Source organism: Sciurus carolinensis, chromosome 1 (genome assembly GCF_902686445.1).
Source record: "Sciurus carolinensis chromosome 1, mSciCar1.2, whole genome shotgun sequence".
In the NCBI taxonomy this organism is placed as follows: domain Eukaryota; kingdom Metazoa; phylum Chordata; class Mammalia; order Rodentia; family Sciuridae; genus Sciurus; species Sciurus carolinensis.
The window spans coordinates 177,439,567-177,458,479 of record NC_062213.1 but is presented as its reverse complement, the minus strand read 5'-3'; the positions used below and the strand labels follow the sequence as shown (position 1 = coordinate 177,458,479).

Below are 18,913 nucleotides of genomic sequence, written 5' to 3'. Positions count from 1 at the left end.
AGAGGAAGAAATGTAAGTAGTGTTTGGGATATTATCAAAGGGGAGGCTTCCCAAAATATGAGTAAAATTTAGCTTTGGTAAGTACCTGGAATCGTAAAAAGCATCTAAAAGTGGTATAAATTGAAATTTTTTTGTGTCACCTACAAATTTATTTGCATTACACAGAAAAGAGATACGACTTACCTAAACCGAATTTGCCATGCTTAGGACTTCTTAAGGGGCTCCAGTCTTTAATAATTCTGGTCAAGCCCGGTTTCTATTCTAACAATAATAAGCTGGGTCCAAGTATTGTGGTTAATCTTAAACTCCCTGTGCGGTCAGTGACGGATCTAGGCCTAAAATTCAGAACTCGTGACCTAGCATCCCACATTTATGAGAATGAAGTAAGTTCTAGAACAGTAAGTCTAAGGTAAGTAGGTCAGGACTTTGATACGGGCTGGGGTGACGGTAACTACCTGAGAACTAGAAATGATATTAAATTGCAACCTCCCGCAGTTACATGAATTATGGTTACGGCACACTCCGGAGCCAATGGAGTGAGTAGAACTCACGTGCGGCTGGAAGAACTCCGCCCCACGACCCGGAGGCCAATGGAGTGCGCCGTAACAAAAGTTCTCGCAGGAAGAACCGTCCGTGGCACCAATGGCGGGCGTCGTATCTACGGTTCCTGCCGGAATGACGCCTTTGCGTCCCCACAGCGTGCGCGGTTGCTATGACGCCCTGGCTCCTTAGGCACCTGCAGTTCACAACTGAGCTGCTAGCAGCAAAACCACCCCGGGACCCTCGCAGCACCCTCCAGAAGAAAATTTCCGCCTGCTTCCTGAGGTTTCCGCCTCAACCCCGAGGAGGAAAGCGTTTTTCCTCCACTCCTTTTTCCACGTCCCAGGACTTTCCCTATTCTCTTCCAAGTAAGGACCGAAACTACCGAAGAGCCCTCTGGCTCTGGCCTTTCCAACCTGGGGCTGGAGTGATTCTGTCCGAAGAAGGATTCGCCCGTTTTCCCCGGATCCAGCTGCTGCAGCCATGTGGTGTCAGGCTGCCGCTCTTATTTAAACGGTGACTTAGAACACGCTCCTTTTCTCACCTAACCCGTGAGGGGACACACCCTGGACAGATGACTACACCCGAAGACCCAAGTCGCTAAAAGTTCACGGAGGCACAGTTGTCCCCCTACTTGTAGGCACGTGAACCTTAGAACTGCCGTTTTCTGCTTTTTGGACCGGTCTTCGTCATGCAGAACCTTGAATCCGGATGAGACTGGAGGCCTTTGGTAACCTCATCATCGGAGGTCAAGTCAGTTACCTTCTGCCTTTAAAGCTACCACCTCATCCACTCCTCTCATCACTCCGAGCACCAGTTTTCTCATCCTGTTCATTCCACAACCATGTTCACCCTTTCCTGTCCACACTGCACATTATTGAATGTCCACCACCTCTGTCATCTATAGACCACCCCCTTCTGCTTTCCTGTTGCAATGCTTTGCACAGCTAAGTATTTTCCATTCTCCAGCTCTGCAATCATTAGGAAGATTTTCTCTGTTTCTCTGCACTGTGGCAAGCTTTCTGTCTGGGGTAAACTAGAGACTAGAATGGAAAAGTACACATGGGTAAATACCAACTTTAAATTCCTGCAAGCCTACTGTGTTTTGAAAATGAAGAAAAAAAAATGAAAATGGTAGTAGTGTTGGGCCCATTTCAGGTTTATATAAAAAAAAAGTTTTCCTTTTGAATTAATATTGTTAGTCATAAATTTAGTGACAAATGTTCATACTTGTGAAAATGTCGAAAATGATCATATAACAGGATTTTTACTTTAAGTCCATGTAAATCCAACACGTGGTGGTGATAGAATTTGCTAGAGAGAAGGTGCTTGTAAGAATTCTTGTGCCTCTCCTCCTCAGTTTCTGAATCAGGAAACATTCTTTGTGATGTGAACCAATAAGGGGGAATGATTGAAAAATAAATATTTTGGCAAGGGAGCAGCAGGCTCAATGGTCTTTAAAAAGACTAATACCAAGGACTTTAATATAGAATGAGATTGATTTAGACCAGGTGAACTTTTATTTTAACTTGGAAAACCTGATTTAATTTGTCTTATAGCATGTGTTCCTTGTTGACTCTTAACCATTTCTTCTTAAGTAATTCAGATTGAAATATAAATCTGTTTTGAGGCTATATAAAGTATATATTTTAACAGGTATTTGGGGGGCTTTAATCATTTGCATATTTTGATGTCACAGGCCAATCAAAGCAGTATTTGTGATGTTTCATGCTTAGAGTCAGGTCAGATTTCCAAATAATTAAAAATTCAGCTTTCCTCTGCTATAATAGATTAATAAAGAAAAACAAGTTCTGCAGTTTTTCACATTGAATGGAACTGAATAAATTCTCTTTTAAAAAGGAGACTGTTAGATGTTATTTTATAAGGGAGCTTCCCTTTCCTCTTTATTGACCAAACATCATTATAGCACAGTTAATATAAATTAAAAAATTTTCCTGTTACCATAGCACAGTTCTAGTTCTACATTTACTTTTATTAGAGCATTATAATTATACATAGTACCTGGATTCATCCCCAGAAAAACATACATGCATGGAATCTGACCCACTCCATTTCAGTCCCAGTTCCTTCCTCCCCCCCATCCCTCCCCTGATCCACTCTCCACTCCACTCATCTTCCCCTTGCATGTCCATTTATCCATCCTTGATTGGTACTTTCCACACACACATAAGTGTGAAATTCCCTGTGGTATATTTATATATGCACATAATGCAATTTTGTTAAATTCATTTGAAATCCCTCCCCCAGGTTCCCTTCCTTCCTCCCTCTTGATCTCCTTCTACTCCAATGATCTTCGCTATATCTTCATGATATCCAATCCTCCTGGGAATGATTTTTGTCTCCTAAGGAGAGTTGGCAATATATGGAAACATTTTTAGTTGTCACAACTGGAATGTGCTACTGGCATCTTTGGCACTCAATTGACCACCTCATTCTTTACACCTGGAAAGGAGTAGAGGCTCAAAATACATTAGAGGCATTTCGCTGAGATACTTAATGAACATTTACTCAGAAATTTGCTTTGGAGAGAATACCGTTTTTGTATGCTTTGTCAGGTGGGCAGTTTTAGGGACCGTTTAGATGTCAGGGTATTTATAACTCAAAGAACAGATTTATGTAAAGATCTGCTTTATTAGAATTTTCAAATTTCTCAACCATAAGGTCTCAATAAATCCACTGGAAAAAAAAATGTTCATTATGGAATGTCATAACACTATTCTAGGCAGAGGGACCTGAGTGTCCAAAGTAAGGGAATATAAGTATAATGTTGGGGCTCATGAGTACATGGAATGGAAGGCTAAAGTCAGGGAGTAGCAGAAGATAAGGCTAGAGAGGCAGGCAGGAACCAGATTGTGGAGGGAGTATCTCTGGTATCATCCTAAAGGGCTTGAACTCTTCCTGAAAGCAATGAGAATGTTAAGCAGCAAGTGATTTGCATTCAGAAGGATCAGTTTGAAAGCTTTGGAGAAAACAGTTTGGATGGGGGCCAACCTGGCAGCAGGCCATAATAGTTAAGAATGCTACTAAACCAAACTGAGCAAATAGGAAAGCCTAAAACTAAGGCAACAACCAAAGAGAGGATGAATTTTAAAATGATAAAAGAGGTAGAATCTACGGCGACTATGTGTGAGAGTAGGCTGAATGAGGAGGGGTCAAGGATAACTCCTAGATTTCATCACTATATTGATGGTGACTTTAAATATTGAATACAGAAGGAAGAGGGGGAAATGAACAAATTGTTCAAATTGAGTTGTACACTAGATTATTGAATATGCACTCATTTTCAATGGTAAACTCCATTATATTGCCCTCTTAGCCTTTATTCTATTCTCTGAAACTTGAATCTGTCAATCCTCTCTTAAAGGTTAGGCTTTAGAGATCATGTTTGTACCCCCCACTTCCAATCCATTCCATCTGTAACTGACTAAAGGAGAAATATACCTGGAGAAGAGGGCACAATTAATTGGTGAGCAACGAAAATTATTTCTCTTTTAAAAATTCGATCTAAGAGATACAAACATAAAAATGACTTAATCTAAAAAGTTTCTCAGGCTTAGGACTTAAATGACTATTTTCAGTCTTGCTAATGAATAAGCAAAGAAAGTTCATCCATGATGAGGAGGAGCAGATGGACTCACAGGAAAACCTGGAGACAAAAGACCTTGTGGGTCTCTTAATGACTACTCTTTCTATATATCTGCTTTCTGTGTAGCCATGTTGGTACCTGCCATATGTCCTTATATATAATGCTTTCACTATCCCTCTTACAGTAGTCAGGATTCGCTGACCATGAGGGACAGAAAGGTCAAAATAATATTGGCTTTAAAGAGAAAGAAATTTACTTTTCTTTTGTGCATGTCAAGAAGAAAGTAGTCCAAAATTGCTAAGGCAGCATCTTGAAACTGTCAAGAGACCAAGGTTTCTTCTCTCATGGTGTGTGGCTTTCACTTCATGGCATCAGCATGTCTGCTCAAGCTTCACCCATCTGGTCTGAATTTCAGGAAGTAGGAAGGAGCAAGGAAGGGCATCCTGGTCCTTTAAGGACACGTCTTGGAAGCAGCACAGAATTCCCCTTACATCCCATCCTTCAGAACTTAGTCCTGTGACTATAACTAACCATAAGGAATGTAGCCTGTGATCTGTGAAAAACTGAAATGTCTTATTTCTGTGGAGAAAGGTAAGAATAAATATTAAATATTAAAGGAAAACTAGCAGTCTCAACCATACTCGCTTGTGTTTGTTCCAAGGTCAATACGTTTGTTTCTTGCTACTTTATCTAGATAGATCTGAAGCATAACAGAGAAGGATTATTATTTAATCCTTCCAACAACCCAGTGAGGTATGCGTTACTATATTATACCAATTTGTAGGTGGGTAAATAAAAATTTTAAAATGTCAAATGACCTAAGTCATACAGCTACGAAGTGGTGGAGTCAGGGTTTGAACCAAGATGTGTCAGCCTCCTGTGCGCAATCTGATAGCGTGGTAGAGAGAAGGGTAGAGAGCCAAAGCCAGGGTTCTTGGGAATGTCAGCATTTAGAAAGCCTATGGAAGAGGAGGAGCCCAGGAATAACACTGAGAGGGAAAGGCTAGAGAAGAGTCAAAACAGGAGAACAGAATGTCAGAACAGAAAGGAAAGCTTTCATAGAAAATGTAGACAGGTATTGCATTAAGATCATTTGTACAAAAGAACAGAAACCTATCCAATTGGATATGGTGTTTTGAGTTCCTTGTTGGCTGGTAGTTTGAGCACAGTAGTAGAAGAAGTCAAATTATCCCAAAGAAGACAAAAGCTAGAGATATGGTGGGACCAAAGGAGGACTATATTTTATATCTTTAGTTTTATTTATTTGTGTTTAGTGCTGAGGATCAAACCCAAGGCCTTGCCCATGCTAAACACACATTCTATCACCGAGCTGTACACCCAGCCCTATATCTTTATTTTTAATATCAGAGCATCTTGAGCTGAGAAAAGATCACTAGAGAGGGAGATAATGAGCATAGAAAAAAGAAAAATTTTCTCTGAGAAAACAATGCATCATGGTATCTAGACCACAGATAAAGGGATTAGCCTTGGTTGGGAGATAAAAGCTTTCCCACTGGCAAGGGAAAGAGGTCAGGATTGCCTAAAGACAAAGGTTAGTATTAGTGGTAAGGGAAGAATCTGTCAGGGTTTATGATGATGTTAATTTTACTAGTACTGGGGGAGACCAGGTTATCTGCCAAAAGGTGGGGAATGGTGATATTCCAGAAGTTGGCATCACATGCTATGACCTAGCAGTCCAGAACTTGGCTCAGGCTGGAAGACATGAATTTTTAGTAGCTCCAGTCTGCCTGCTTTGATTGTTCTTCACCAGCACTCAGCAACCTAAAATAGAGAATAGTGAAATGGTCGAACTTTTCCAGGGCTACAATTCAAGGAGAGTGGAACAAGAGGGAAGATAATTGGGGATACTGGTGAGAGATTAAAATGACCAACAGTTGGGTCCAAGCTTGAGGGGAAACAAGTGAAGCAAAGAGGATCTAGTAGTTTGGAAAAGGATGTAACAGATCAGGGTCTCACTGTCATTGTAGAGTAAGTACAGTTTAAGACAGCAACTGGTTCGCACCCGTTAGGAAGTTACAGAAATTAGTAAGTGTTGGCAATGATGGTGGAGAAATTGGGACCCTTCTGCACTGATGGTGGGAAAATAAAATGGTGAGGCTGCAGTGGAAGATTGTCAATAGTTCCTCAAAAAGTTAAACAGAATTATATATCTATTTTATTCCTACGTATATACCCCAAACAATTGAAAGCAGGTACTCAAAACAAATGATTGCGTACCAAAGCTTAACGCAGTAGCATTCACAATAGTCAAAAGGTGGATAAACAAAATGGGGTTTATACATACAATGGACTATTAAAAAGGAAGGAAATGCTAACATAAACCATGACACAGATGAACCTTCAAGAACATTAGGCTGAGAGAAATAAGTCAACCAGAAGAACAAATGGTATGTGATTCCACTTACAGGAAATCCTTTGAGTAGTCAAAAGAATAGAAACAGAAGGTAAAATGGTGGTTACCAGGGGCTGAGGAAGAAGAGAATGGAAGTTATTATACAGTGGATACAAAGTTTCTATTTTGGATAATTTAAATGTTTTGAAAATGGATAGTGGTGATGGAGAATAGGAATGCACTTAATGTCACTGAAATGTGTGCTTAAAATGACTAACATGGTGAATCTCTGGTTACGTATATTTTAATAGCGTTTTTTTTTTTTTTTTTTTTTTTTAAGAGGTAGGGCAGGGAGCATAGGAGATGGTGGTCAGAATTGGATTAGGATTACAGGGTTTCAATACTGGTTCAACATAAGAGTTCGGGTGTAGCCAACTGGATGGGTGGCTAAGTAGAGTGGAGATTGAAGTTCACTGGCTTTGGGAACGTGGCCAAGTAGAAGAGCTTGGATGAGCTGTGCACTTGGAAACCTGACCAGCCAGTCCCCTCTTCTTGTATCCTAGCCTAACATCCACTACCCTCTCTCCTAGAAGACAGCACCCAAAGGCATTTTCAGCATCCCCCATCTGTTTTTCCTTTGACCTTTCTTCAACCTAAGACTCTCCCACGCCCTGACAACATGGGATGATGCTGTTCTGTGGGGATAAGCAACTAGCAGAATTTATTTTCTAATCACTCACAATCTTACTTATCAGTTTATCACAAATGCATCTAACATTGATGTATTTGCTTAGTGTCTTGTCTTTGCGTGTCTGGTTTTCACACAGTTATAATAATACATTTTCATTCTGCTTTCTATCTTATTCTGGCATAAGCGTTTTTCCATGTTGCCAAATAATGTTCATAAGATGCTATATATTCCTAATGTATTGGGCTTTCTGTTATTCAGGACTAAAACCACAAATAACTGTATAGTGCTCAGAGACCTAGTGGGACGAGATGAGTGAAGACCAGATGGTAGAGGGTAGGAGAAACACAAGATTTATAGTTGCAAATAATGGGGAGAACCCTTGTGGGTGCAAGGATTCAGACTTGAGTTCTTTTTCTTTCAGTATGAGCATCAGACTCATAATTACAGTTGTAAATATTATCCACAAAAACTGTTGATATGAAAAATGATAAGACTGGAAAATTTAGCAAATTGAAGAAGAAAAATAATAAAAATACCATTTTGCTTTTAAAAGGCAAAACCAATTATAATTATGTAGACTGCAGTACAAACAATTATGTTCATCACTCCAGTTGGGTCAAGTTAACTTAAAACTTATATTTGATTATAGCAGCAACTCCAATTCATAGATAGGAATATAGTAACACAGGTACCACGTCATCAGTCAGCAGATATTTATCTTCAACCCACTGTCATCATCCAAGCTATGAGTTCTTTCAACCTAAACATTTCAAGAAACTGAGATAAAGAAGTCGAAGGGCTAGGAGTACAGCTCAGTGGTATGGCAGATGCTTAGCATGCATGCATGAGGCCCTGACTTCAGTCCCTGAACCTCCCCTCAAAAACAAGTTTTAGAGTCGAATAATATAGAAGACAACATAAATTATAAGACATATTCTGTAAATAAAATAATTTACAGAATTAGGGCACTTTCTTAACTTCTAGAGGATTCCTTTGATTTCCAAATGTTCAATAAGTGGAACAAAACCTTTTTGGACTTGATGATTTTGCCAAACCCTTGGAAGATTTTCATATTATTAAATTGCAATCTTCAGAACTGAACAGACAGAAAGCATTCAATTTTTTTTCAAATATTCCACTGTATATAATTTGCCTTGTATATGTCAAGTCATCTTTTGTTACTTTAGAAGAAAGTATACAGCTGTTTGAAGCTTTAATTTTTTTCTATTAGCTCTTTCATTTAAGTGCTTACTATAACTGGGTAACAGTTAATAGATTAAAATATACTTTGTAGAGAGTTTAGGTATATACATACAGCAAATTTGTCACTTCTTTGGTCACATGTATGTGAGTGTGTATGTGTATTGTGTGTTGTGTGTGATATACATGCTTATCTCTTCCATCAAGGGAAAAGTTCAGTTAGAAGACATCCTTCAGTATCTTGGCAAAGAAGGAACCGGTCCACTTGCTACGACAGAGGAACACTTCTGTTTTGTGCTTTTATTCTAGCACAGTGAAGACAGGCTGAGGACTGCTGCCAGGAATATAGAAGAGCTTACAGTGAAGTGCATGGAAGAAATGAAAGAATAAGAAATAATAGTTCAGTTTTTAAAATACCTGTGGTTTTGTTCAGTGATTTTCATTAAATTGGCACATTAAAAACTAACATTTGAATACGACTGTGTACTTTGCAAAGCACTCATCTGTACTTTTTCCCTTGTGAAGCATAGCAATAGTCTGCATTGATTCCTGGCTCTCATGTACAGAATGTTGCCCAAGGATGCCCTGAACATCCAGATGGGCCTGATCAAAGTAGCTTTCGATCAAGGTGGTTTTCATTCTCTTGGCAAAGTCATCCCTGTGTCAGGAGCTGATTCTCTCTTTGACTCTTCCTTGAAGGTTTAGAAACCTGAATAGTCAGCATGCTGCTGGTGGTTCTGCTTCCCAAAGATGGACTTGTATTAACCAAACTCATAAAGATGCTTGTAGAGAAACAGACACCTACTTACTCATCAGCAATAAGAAATATAATTGCCAGAAGAACCACACACATTTCTGGTGGCAAATGCGTTCCCTTCCAGGCATATTATGTGGAAAGCTAAAGTTTAATCAGATGATTACTTGGTAAACAAATGATTCTAAATATTTATAGCACTGACAGATTGCCAGATTTTCACAGGATAGCTAACTACCTGTCCTTATTCCTGAACATCTTATATCCTAAGACCAGGGCACCTTGCATTTAGAGAGGGGTAAATAATATCATTTGTTTTTAACTATAATTACTCTTTGTGTTGTTTCCAAAACTGATCAACCTACTTCCTGTGATATTCTTTCTTTCAATGAACCAATACATTCTCTCAGGTTGCCTGGGAACCACACTGCTGTTTCCACATCAACAAATCAGGTAACTTCTCAATTTTTAGGTTTAGTTCTTAAATGGAAATCCCATTTCCAAATGCTTAAAGAATGCAACTCCTTAGAACAAAAAACATCAGAGCATAATGGAGCTTGAACATTCACATTAGGCAGTTGGGGGTAAAAATTTGCCTTTAGTATCTGTCCCTCCATGTATCCTTGGGCAAGTTACTCTGGACTCAAAATTCCTCATCTGTAATATGGAGATGATAATAACTTTTTACAAGAGACTTTTGAAATTTACAGAAATTGATATGTCAAGCATTTCACACAAATGCTTGACACCTAGCAAGAATTTGATAGATTATAGCTATTATGATTAAAAATGGATATTATTATTTCACCTATTTTTAAAAGGAGGAAACTGAAGCTTAACAGAAAAATGATAGTTGGACTGTAAGTCCTGTACTACTTCTTTTTTTAAAAAATATTTTTTTAGTTGTAGATGGACACAATGTCTTTATTTATTTTTTTGTGGTGCTGTGAATCGAACCTAGTGCCTCACACATGCTAGGCAAGTGCTTTACCATTGAGCCATAACCCCAACCCCTCCTGTGTTCCTTCTGTTATACTATTCAGCTTTTTGCACATATTCTGAGGGATCATCTATTAGACATCCATGCAATTCAATTATTTTGTAGCCTACATTTAACCTATTTGACATAGTATGAGTTCAGTGCCTGGTTTGGGCCCACCTGAATGTGAATTCCAGCCCCTTCCCTTACTACTTGTGTGACAAAGCATCCCTTAGCCTAAGTAAACCTGCTTCTTCACCTGTTAAGTGGGAAGATACTACTAGTCCCATATGGTTGTGGTAACATGATGTCCTTAAAATCATGCCTGGAACACTGTATTAATCATCACTTTTAGCATAGTGATAAAACATAACTATTATGTAGATTTTTCTCTATTCTTGGGTATCATGACCATATTACCTAAACCAATAAGGAGAGTTGATTTGAAACTCAATATGTTAATAGGAAAAAGAGATTGTGACTATCTCAGAAATCTGTAGTTATGTATGATATGTATGGGAAATAGTGATAACATAAGACAGCTGGAAGGAAGTGTAGGGAAAGAGACCTCTCCACTTAAGGAAAGCCACGTTTTCTGTTTTTCTCAGATTGCAGTCATGACAGTATGGTGGTCTCCCTATGATTTTCACTGACTGGACCTTTAATATGAGTGAAAATATGGCTGGATGTGGTGGCGCATGCCTGTAATCCTAGCTACTCCTGAGGCTGAGGTAGGAGTATTGCAAGTTCAAGGCCAGTCTGGGTAATTTAGTGGGATCATTTCAAAATTTAAAAAAAAGATTTTTTAAAGGGGTGGGGAATAGCTCACTGGTAGAGCACTTGTCTTTTGTATGTGAAGTGCTGCATTCAATCCCTAGTATGGGGAAGAGAAAGCCATGGACTGAGTATTTAATTGTTTTGTATTGTTTTCTTTTTAGGTGGAATATTGCATAAACTATGTTTGTAACTTAACAGAGGGAAGAGAAGACTTTTCTCACGGTTTTGAAAAGGAAAATGAACAACTTAGACATGAATTTAAAGAGCTCCAACTCAAACGGTAATTTTCCCTTCTGTGAAAATGTAAATTTTTATCTTTGCTGAATTCTAAACATTAGTATGTGACAATTATAGAAAATTTGGAAGATGTATAAAAGTAGAAGGAAGAGAAAAATTACTATATATTTTCCACCCCAAGAAAAGTACTTCTAACGTTTTAGGTATATTTTTAGCTTGTCATTTTTAAAGTATATATTCTGAAGTAGTCTGAAATGTATGTGAGAGTACAGAGTGGTAATTACTGTCAATGTCTATTACAGCACTTACCACACTGTACCATAATTACCTACTCTGTGGTTCCCCATTGCACTTACCTTATAAAGTACCTACTATAGGGAAGGCAAGACTTTACTTCATCCCTTTTAGGGTTTTATTGTTGTTGTTGTTTGTTTTTGTTGGTCCTGAAAATTAATTTAATATTTAAGACTGGTTAATAGGCAAAAAGCATAAAGACTTATAAAAGTTTGAAGTGACACAGGAGCCTTCATTAAGGAAATGAAGTCAATCACTCATATATCTGCTTGGACAAGAATAGGAAGTTGTAAAAAAGCAACTAAACATATAGAGAGGCTCAAAAGATAAGAATTAGTTAGCAAGATCTGTAGAAAATTCTCTCAGTCTCAACTCCCCCTTCTTGATAATAAGAATATTACTCTCCCACTAGGCATGGTGTTGCTCACCTGTAGTTCCAGCTACTTGGGATGCTGAGGCAGCAGGATAACAAGTTTGTGGTCAACCTGAGGAACTTAGAATTTTCAAAAAGAAAAATAAAAAGGGTTGGAGATATAGCTCAGTGATAGAGCACCCCTGGGTTCAGTCCCTAGTACCAAAAAAAAAAAAATTATTTCCCTCTAGTGTAAGGAGGCCAGCTTTCATGTGGGAATTTGATCTCCTGCTTTTAAGAAACAGAAAGAAGGTCAGAATGGTCTTCTTGTACTTGATGTTTTTCAAGTGCCTTTAACTGAACAATCAATATACCAAAGTAGTATGTTTTAAACTTCTTCATTAGCATATTAAGAACTTGTAAAATATTTAGTACTACAAAGCTACAAGAAAAATACAGATAGGGTCAGGTGCAGTGGCACACACCTGTAATCGTAGCAAATTGGGAGCCTGAGGCAGGAGGATAGCAAGTTTGAGGCCAGCCTAAGCAAACTGGCGAGGACCTCAGTAACTTAGTAAGACCCTGTCTCGAAATAAAAAATAGAAAAGACTGGGAATGTGGCTCAGTGGTAAAGTGCCCTATGGAACCGAAAAAGAAAGAAAAATACAGATAGAACTTCTCTACAATAGTCTATCTTTGCAAAACTCCACAAATGAGATGTTTTAGTTTTTTTATTATATATAGTGTGTGATTATATTTACAGATGTTTATTATTTTCTTTGCTTGGCATTTTTACTTGCACCTCACATATTCCATTTCATTTGGGATCATTTTCCTTTTAGGACTTCCTTTTATAAGAATCTTTTTATAGAAAAGTTTTTCTTTCTTTTAAATCTCTGGTGCAGAGAAAGTTGAATTAGTCATAGAAATTAGTCATAGAATACATTTCATGTGTCCTGGACTCTTTTTTTTTTTTTTCTTGTGCTTTCCATGAATAGATTGCATTTTCTTCTGATGATTTAAAAGTTTGCATTCTATTTTTATTCATATCATGGTTGCATTTTAAGAGTTTTCTTTAATTTCCTCTAGCATTTTTAGTTATTCTCAGTAGGAGATTTGTTCCAGGTCTCTAATCTGCCATACTGTTAAATATGGAAGATACTGTATGTCTTGCTGCCAGAGTGTGATTTTGCAACATAAACTAGCTATTGAGAGATTGATAAATAGGGAAATCATTATAATGTGAAAGTTTATGTCATTTTTCTCAGCATATTAATTTTGGGGGCTTCCAGAAAGCTTTGGAGTTTGTATGGTCTTGTGTTACTTAATGATAGCATGTATTCTGAGAAATGTGTCCTTAGGAGATAACTAAGACAGCTACAATGTCAGAAGGCAATATAATTGTTTGATACCACTGTCATATATATGGTCTATCATTAACAGAAATATTGTCATGCAGCACATGACTCTACCTGAATCCTTCTCTTCTCATATTCTTCCTTTGGGCTCAATTTGGCCACATGTTTTGCTTTGGAAATGCGTATTGCACAGATATCCCCAATCTTTATGTATTTTACCTTTGTTTCCATATCTCTACAATTTCAACTCATTCTTTAGTCCACCTTTACATCAAACCTAATTTAAAAAAATAGATTTAAGTCCTATATTTGCTACAATATTGCTTTATGTTTTAGGAATTTGACTTGTGTCTCTAAGTGTACCAACGCAATACCTTTTTAAGGAATTATACCAGTATAATTATTATGATTGTCAATTTTTTATAGTGCACTAGTTATATAATGGCAAAGATTTTGAGGGGTTTAACCCAATCCTTTTTTTCAATCAGCCCTATTATTTTTAGGGATCAGTTTTGCAAAATACAAGTTTTATTTTTCAGAAACACAGTATTCTCTGACAACAGAAATGCCTAAAACTTAAAGGACTTTGAAGGCAGAGCTTTCCCAATTTATTAGTGGATTTTTTTGTTGGATTGGAAACAGGGAGTGAAGTCACTGTTGACCCAAAGCTTTTTTGGCCTGAGCAATTAGAATATTGGAGTTTCTGACTGCTCATATGGAGGAGGTATGTGTGGCAGGCAGCTTGAGGTAGACAGTAAAGTGTTTACTTTTGGACATGTAATTTGGGGGTGTATATTAGACATCCAGACAAAAATGTTGAGTAGGCAACTGTGTACATGTCTGGAATGTAATGCAAACTACAATGTAAATATGGGAGTCATCAGCAGAAAGCTCATACTTAAAGCTTTGGGACTACAGGAACTAACCCAGAGAGTACATATGAATAGAGAAAAGAGAAAGTCAGGACTGGCTTCTGGGACATTCTAATATTTAGAGATTGGAAAGATGAGAAATCTGCAAAGGAGTCTTAGAAGAAGTGGCATTCAAGATAGGAGGAAAACCAGCAGAATATGGCATCCTGGAGGAGAAATGATGAAAGTGTTTTTTAATTTTAAGGGTATGAACAACTGGGTCAAATTCCATAGTGAATACATGGAATGAGAACTGGTGACTGCCCCGTTGTATTTAGCCACATAGAGGTCATTGTGACCTTCACGGGAGCTATTTATGTGGAGTGGTAGATATGAAAACCTGATTGGAGTGAATTCAGGAAAAAACAGTAGGAGAGGAAGAGAAAACACAGGCATGGTTTATCCTTTCTTGCAGTTTTGCTGTAAAGGAGAATAAAGAAATGGGCAGAAGCTGGAGAGGAGCATGAGCTTGAAGGAAGGGGTTTTTTGTTTGTATTTTAGATGGGGGGATATTACAGTATATCTCTAAGATTAAAATGCTCAGTTGGGAAGAAAGTTTCATGAGGCAATAGAGAGAATTCAGCTGCAAGTGTTCCCCACAACACCTGAATATTGATATCACCAAGAATTTTGGCAAGATTAGTTACACAACCTTGGACAAGTTATCTGACTTCTTGGTGCCTCAGTCTTCCTATCTTAAATAGAAATAATAACAGTTCCTACTTCATTAGATTGCAGAAAGAACTAAAATAAATCTATCTCAATCTCAAGTGTTTAGTATAATACATATCACATAAAAACTGGTCAATAGAACAATAAAGATATGGGTTAAACTCAAATTTGAGTTATTAATAAAATTTCCAGAAATTAAAATTAAAGAAAGTTGTCTTTAATTCCCAGTTTACTAAGAATTAGGAATCAATGTTGAATTTTATAAAAAACTTATAAAGTTAAAAACTTCTACTTTATTAAATTAAAAAAAACTAAAAGCTATGCAGCAGTGAGAATATCTTCTGCTTTTGAAAATATTTTCCCACTATTTTTGTTTTTGTTATTACTCTTTCTGAAAGTTTGCAAACAGCCTGAAGAGACTGAGAGAATAATATCAGTATAACTTATTTTTCAAATTAATTTAAAATTTTAATTAAGAGCTCATTCTTCATCTTCTAACAGTTTTTCACCTGCATTTCTTTTGTTTTTGTTTTTGAGGTGCTGGCAATAGAACCTAGGGCCTGGTGCATGTTCCTGCATTTCTTTTTTTTTTTTTTTTTTTAATTTTTAAAATTTGTTCTAATTAGTTATACTTGACAGTGGAATGCACTTATGCATTTTGATAAATCACACATAAATGGAGTATAATTTCTCATTTTTCTGATTGTACATGTTGTAGGATCACATCAGTTATGCAGTCATATATATACATGAGGTAATAATGTCTGTTTCACTCTACTATCCTTCCTACCCCCATACCCCTTCCTGTCCCTTCACTCCCCTCTACCTAATCTAAAGTAATTCTATTCTTCTCTAGTGCCCCCTCTCCGGTTATTGTGAATTAGCATCCACATATCAGAGAAAACACTTGGCCTTCGGTTTTTTGGGATTGGCTTATTTCGCTTAGCATGATATTCTTCAACTCCATCCATTTACCAGCACTTTGGTTTCAGTTATTTCTTCTCAACAGAAACCCAAATAAAGGAAGTTGAAGAAATGTTGTCTCGAGAAGTCTCATCTAAAATAGCTCTGAGAAACTCCTGTGAACAAATTGCATATTCACTGGTAGAAGGAAGAACACTCTTGAAGAAATTGGAACTTGGGGACTCCAAGCCGGAGTCTCAAAGACATATGAATGGTAACCTGCAGAAAGAATTTCCCCAGGTAGTCCAAAATTAACTAAATAATTGAATAAGGTGAAGGCCAGTTTTAAATATGTTCATTCATTTACTAAAATATTAAGTCAGTTTAATCATGCTTGAGAATACAGGCTTTGAATTTGGATGAACTTCCTCTGCCACTTGTTGGTTATATGATGTAGAATGAGTTAATTTCTGTGAGCCTTAATTTCCTCATCTATAAAATCTGAAATCAATTCAACTATTCCAGAGGATGATCATGAGAATGAAGGGACTTAATATATGTAAATATTTCATACGTGTGTATGTAATACTTCATACTTATTAATTACCATTGTTGTTATTTGTTGGGGACTTCACTTGTGCCAGGCTTTGTGCTAATGATATAGAAACAAAGTCAAATTAGACATGCTCTGGATTTGTAAGGAACTAATGGAGGAAAAACATAAGCCAGTGGTTGTAGATCAGTGTGAGTAGTTCTGTGCTAACGGAAGCCAGGAAAGGGTAGGAAAACTCAGGGGAGAGGCTAAGTCAGAGAGGATGGGCAGAGTGACCAGAAAAGACTGCCAGAGGAGGTGAGGTTGCATAGTGTTTTTGAAAGCTGATTAGGTGTAAGCTAAGCAAAGAAGCTAGGAAAGACATTCCTGGCAAAGAAAATAGAGTAGAGTGGTTAATACATGTTGGTTCATGTGAGTGAAGGCTGAGAAATGTGGCTGGAGCTATTTTCAGGGACTACATCATAGTTAAGAACGATGTTTGCTGAAGGCTTTTTAAAATGATACTTGTTATTGGGTTAAGAAAGTTTTCTTTAATTCTCAGTTTACTAAGGATTAGGAATCAAAGTTGAATTTTTTTTTAATATATATTTTTTGGTTGTCAGTGGATCTTTTGTTTAGTTTTATTTATTTATATGTGGTGCTGAGTATCGAACCCAGGGCCTCACACATGCCAGCCAAGTGCTCTACTGCTGAGCCACAACTCCAGCCCCTCAATGTTGAATTTTATAAAAAAAATTTTTATGTTGTTGACTAAGATGATGAAATGATTTAGACCTTTTAATCTGTTAATGTGACAATTTCACTGATTTATTTTCCAATGTTAAAACTACCTTGCATACCTGGTACAAATCCATCTTATTCATATTATCCTTTCTAAAAATTATTAGATTAGGTTTGATAAAATCTTATGTAAGATTTTTGCATCTGTGTTTATGAATAAGATTGCCCTGTGATTTTTAAATTAAAACTTGTAACATGTACAAGTCTTTATGTGGGCACATGCTTTCATTTCTCTTGGACATATACCTGGAAGCAGAATGGCAAAGTTGTATGACAGGTATATGTTTAACTTTTTATTTTTGCTGAGTTTAAATATGAAGCCCTGTGTTAATCGACCTTTTTTCTGTTGTCTCTCCAACAAAACTTTTTAGATAAATATCTAATCTCTCTCTCTCATGAAAATTTAATACTAGAGATTTACTATCTCCATGTATGTATACTGTAGGCATACCTTAAAAGAGTAAGGGATTTCATTACCCCTCCAAGAACCAGTATTGTCTCATTGAGAACGTATAGTTTAATCTTATAAAAGGATTGACCGAGTTCTTTCTTTTTCTTGTATAAATAGTTTATTAGCCAGGCGTGTTGGTGTGCACGCCTATAATCCCAATAACTCAGAAGGCTGAGACAGGAGGATTGAGAATTCAAAGCCAACCTCAGCAACTTAACAAGGCCCTAAGCAACTCAGCAAGACCCTGTCTCTAATAAAAAAGGACTAGGGATGTGTCTCAGTGGTAAAGTGCCCCTGGGTTTAATCCCTGGTACTAAAAAAAAAAAGAGAGAGAGAGAGAGAGAGAGAGAGGGAAATACTATTAATCTTTTTGGGTATAAATGGCGTTTTTATTCTAATGGATAAGTTTCATTTATTTCTTGATTTTTTTTAAGGAGAAATTTGAACAAATCCACCAGCCTTTGCAAAGAGAACATCAGAAACACCAAGAATGTGGGCAACAGACTAAAAAAGATCTGAGCGAGGTAAAAAAAAATTATAATCATTTTACTTTATAGTAGGAGCTAATTACAAATCAGCTTTTACCTGAATTTGGTTGACTGTATTAATATGTATAGATTCATACTGTAAAAAATGACCCAGTTGTATGTAAAAGTATTATAAATCCACCATGAAAATGGGGGAATGAAAATAAACCACCTACTTAACATAGTAGCTGATTTTTATTGAATGTATTAAACTTTAAATAATCAATGTATATTACCTCCTTTAAGAAATCATTTTGGGGTCTGGGAATGTGGCTCAGTATAGAGCACTTGCCTAGCACTGGGTTTGATTCCCAGACCTGAAAAATTAAAAACAGACATGGGAACTCTACGTATTTTTTCTTCACAAATACATGTGGAGCTCCTCTTTTGGAGAGTCCTTTAGAATGTAGAGCACATTATCTTAAGTATAATCAATTCTCTTCATGGGATTTAATATCTTGATTTGCGGAAATGTTACTAAGACTTAAATCTGGTGAACAAAATGTATACTGACAATTTAACCTTGGAAAGTAACCCAAGGTAAAGAAAAATGTATATGGATGAAACTCTATGTTACAGTATTATTTTCAGTAGCAAATATTGGAAGCTATTCAAATGTTTAAATGATTATATAAATGATGTTATATCTAATCTGGAACATTATACAGTGTTTTAAAAATATCATGACAAAATCTATACAGTAATGTGAAAAATCTTTCTAATGTTAACTTATATATAGATTGATATTAAACTGTATAAAAAATGTATGTCAATAACTGGGCATGATGGAGCACACCTGTAATCCCAGAGACTCAGAAGGCTGACACAGGAGGAGCATAAGTCTGAAGCCAGACTCAGCAACTTAGTGAGACCCTGTCTCAAAATAGAAAATGAAAAGGACAATGAATGTAGCTTAGTGGTAAAGGCCCTAGCTTCAATCCCAAGTACCAAAAGTATTTTTTAAAGTGTTTAAA

The 18,913-nt window shown here is 36.9% G+C and overlaps 1 protein-coding gene across 8 annotated transcripts in view; it reads left to right on the top strand.

Annotated features, from left to right (window-relative positions):
• The first annotated feature begins 504 nt into the window (after positions 1-504).
• Ccdc30 (coiled-coil domain containing 30) overlaps positions 505-18,913 on the top strand; it is a 121,820-nt gene continuing 103,411 nt past the window's right edge. For 4 of the 8 annotated variants that reach the window (XM_047560683.1, XM_047560674.1, XM_047560617.1 and 1 more), the window contains exons 1-4: positions 505-1,288; positions 11,063-11,181; positions 15,735-15,928; positions 17,847-17,936. In XM_047560683.1, the coding sequence (XP_047416639.1) occupies positions 11,139-11,181; positions 15,735-15,928; positions 17,847-17,936 (327 nt within the window). In that variant the 5' untranslated portion in view covers positions 505-1,288; positions 11,063-11,138. Of the gene's footprint in view, positions 1,294-9,579; positions 9,599-10,732; positions 10,856-11,062; positions 11,182-15,734; positions 15,929-17,846; positions 17,937-18,913 lie in introns of those variants that run through there. The other 4 variants (XM_047560625.1, XM_047560636.1, XM_047560646.1 and 1 more) reach the window with 4 other exon arrangements.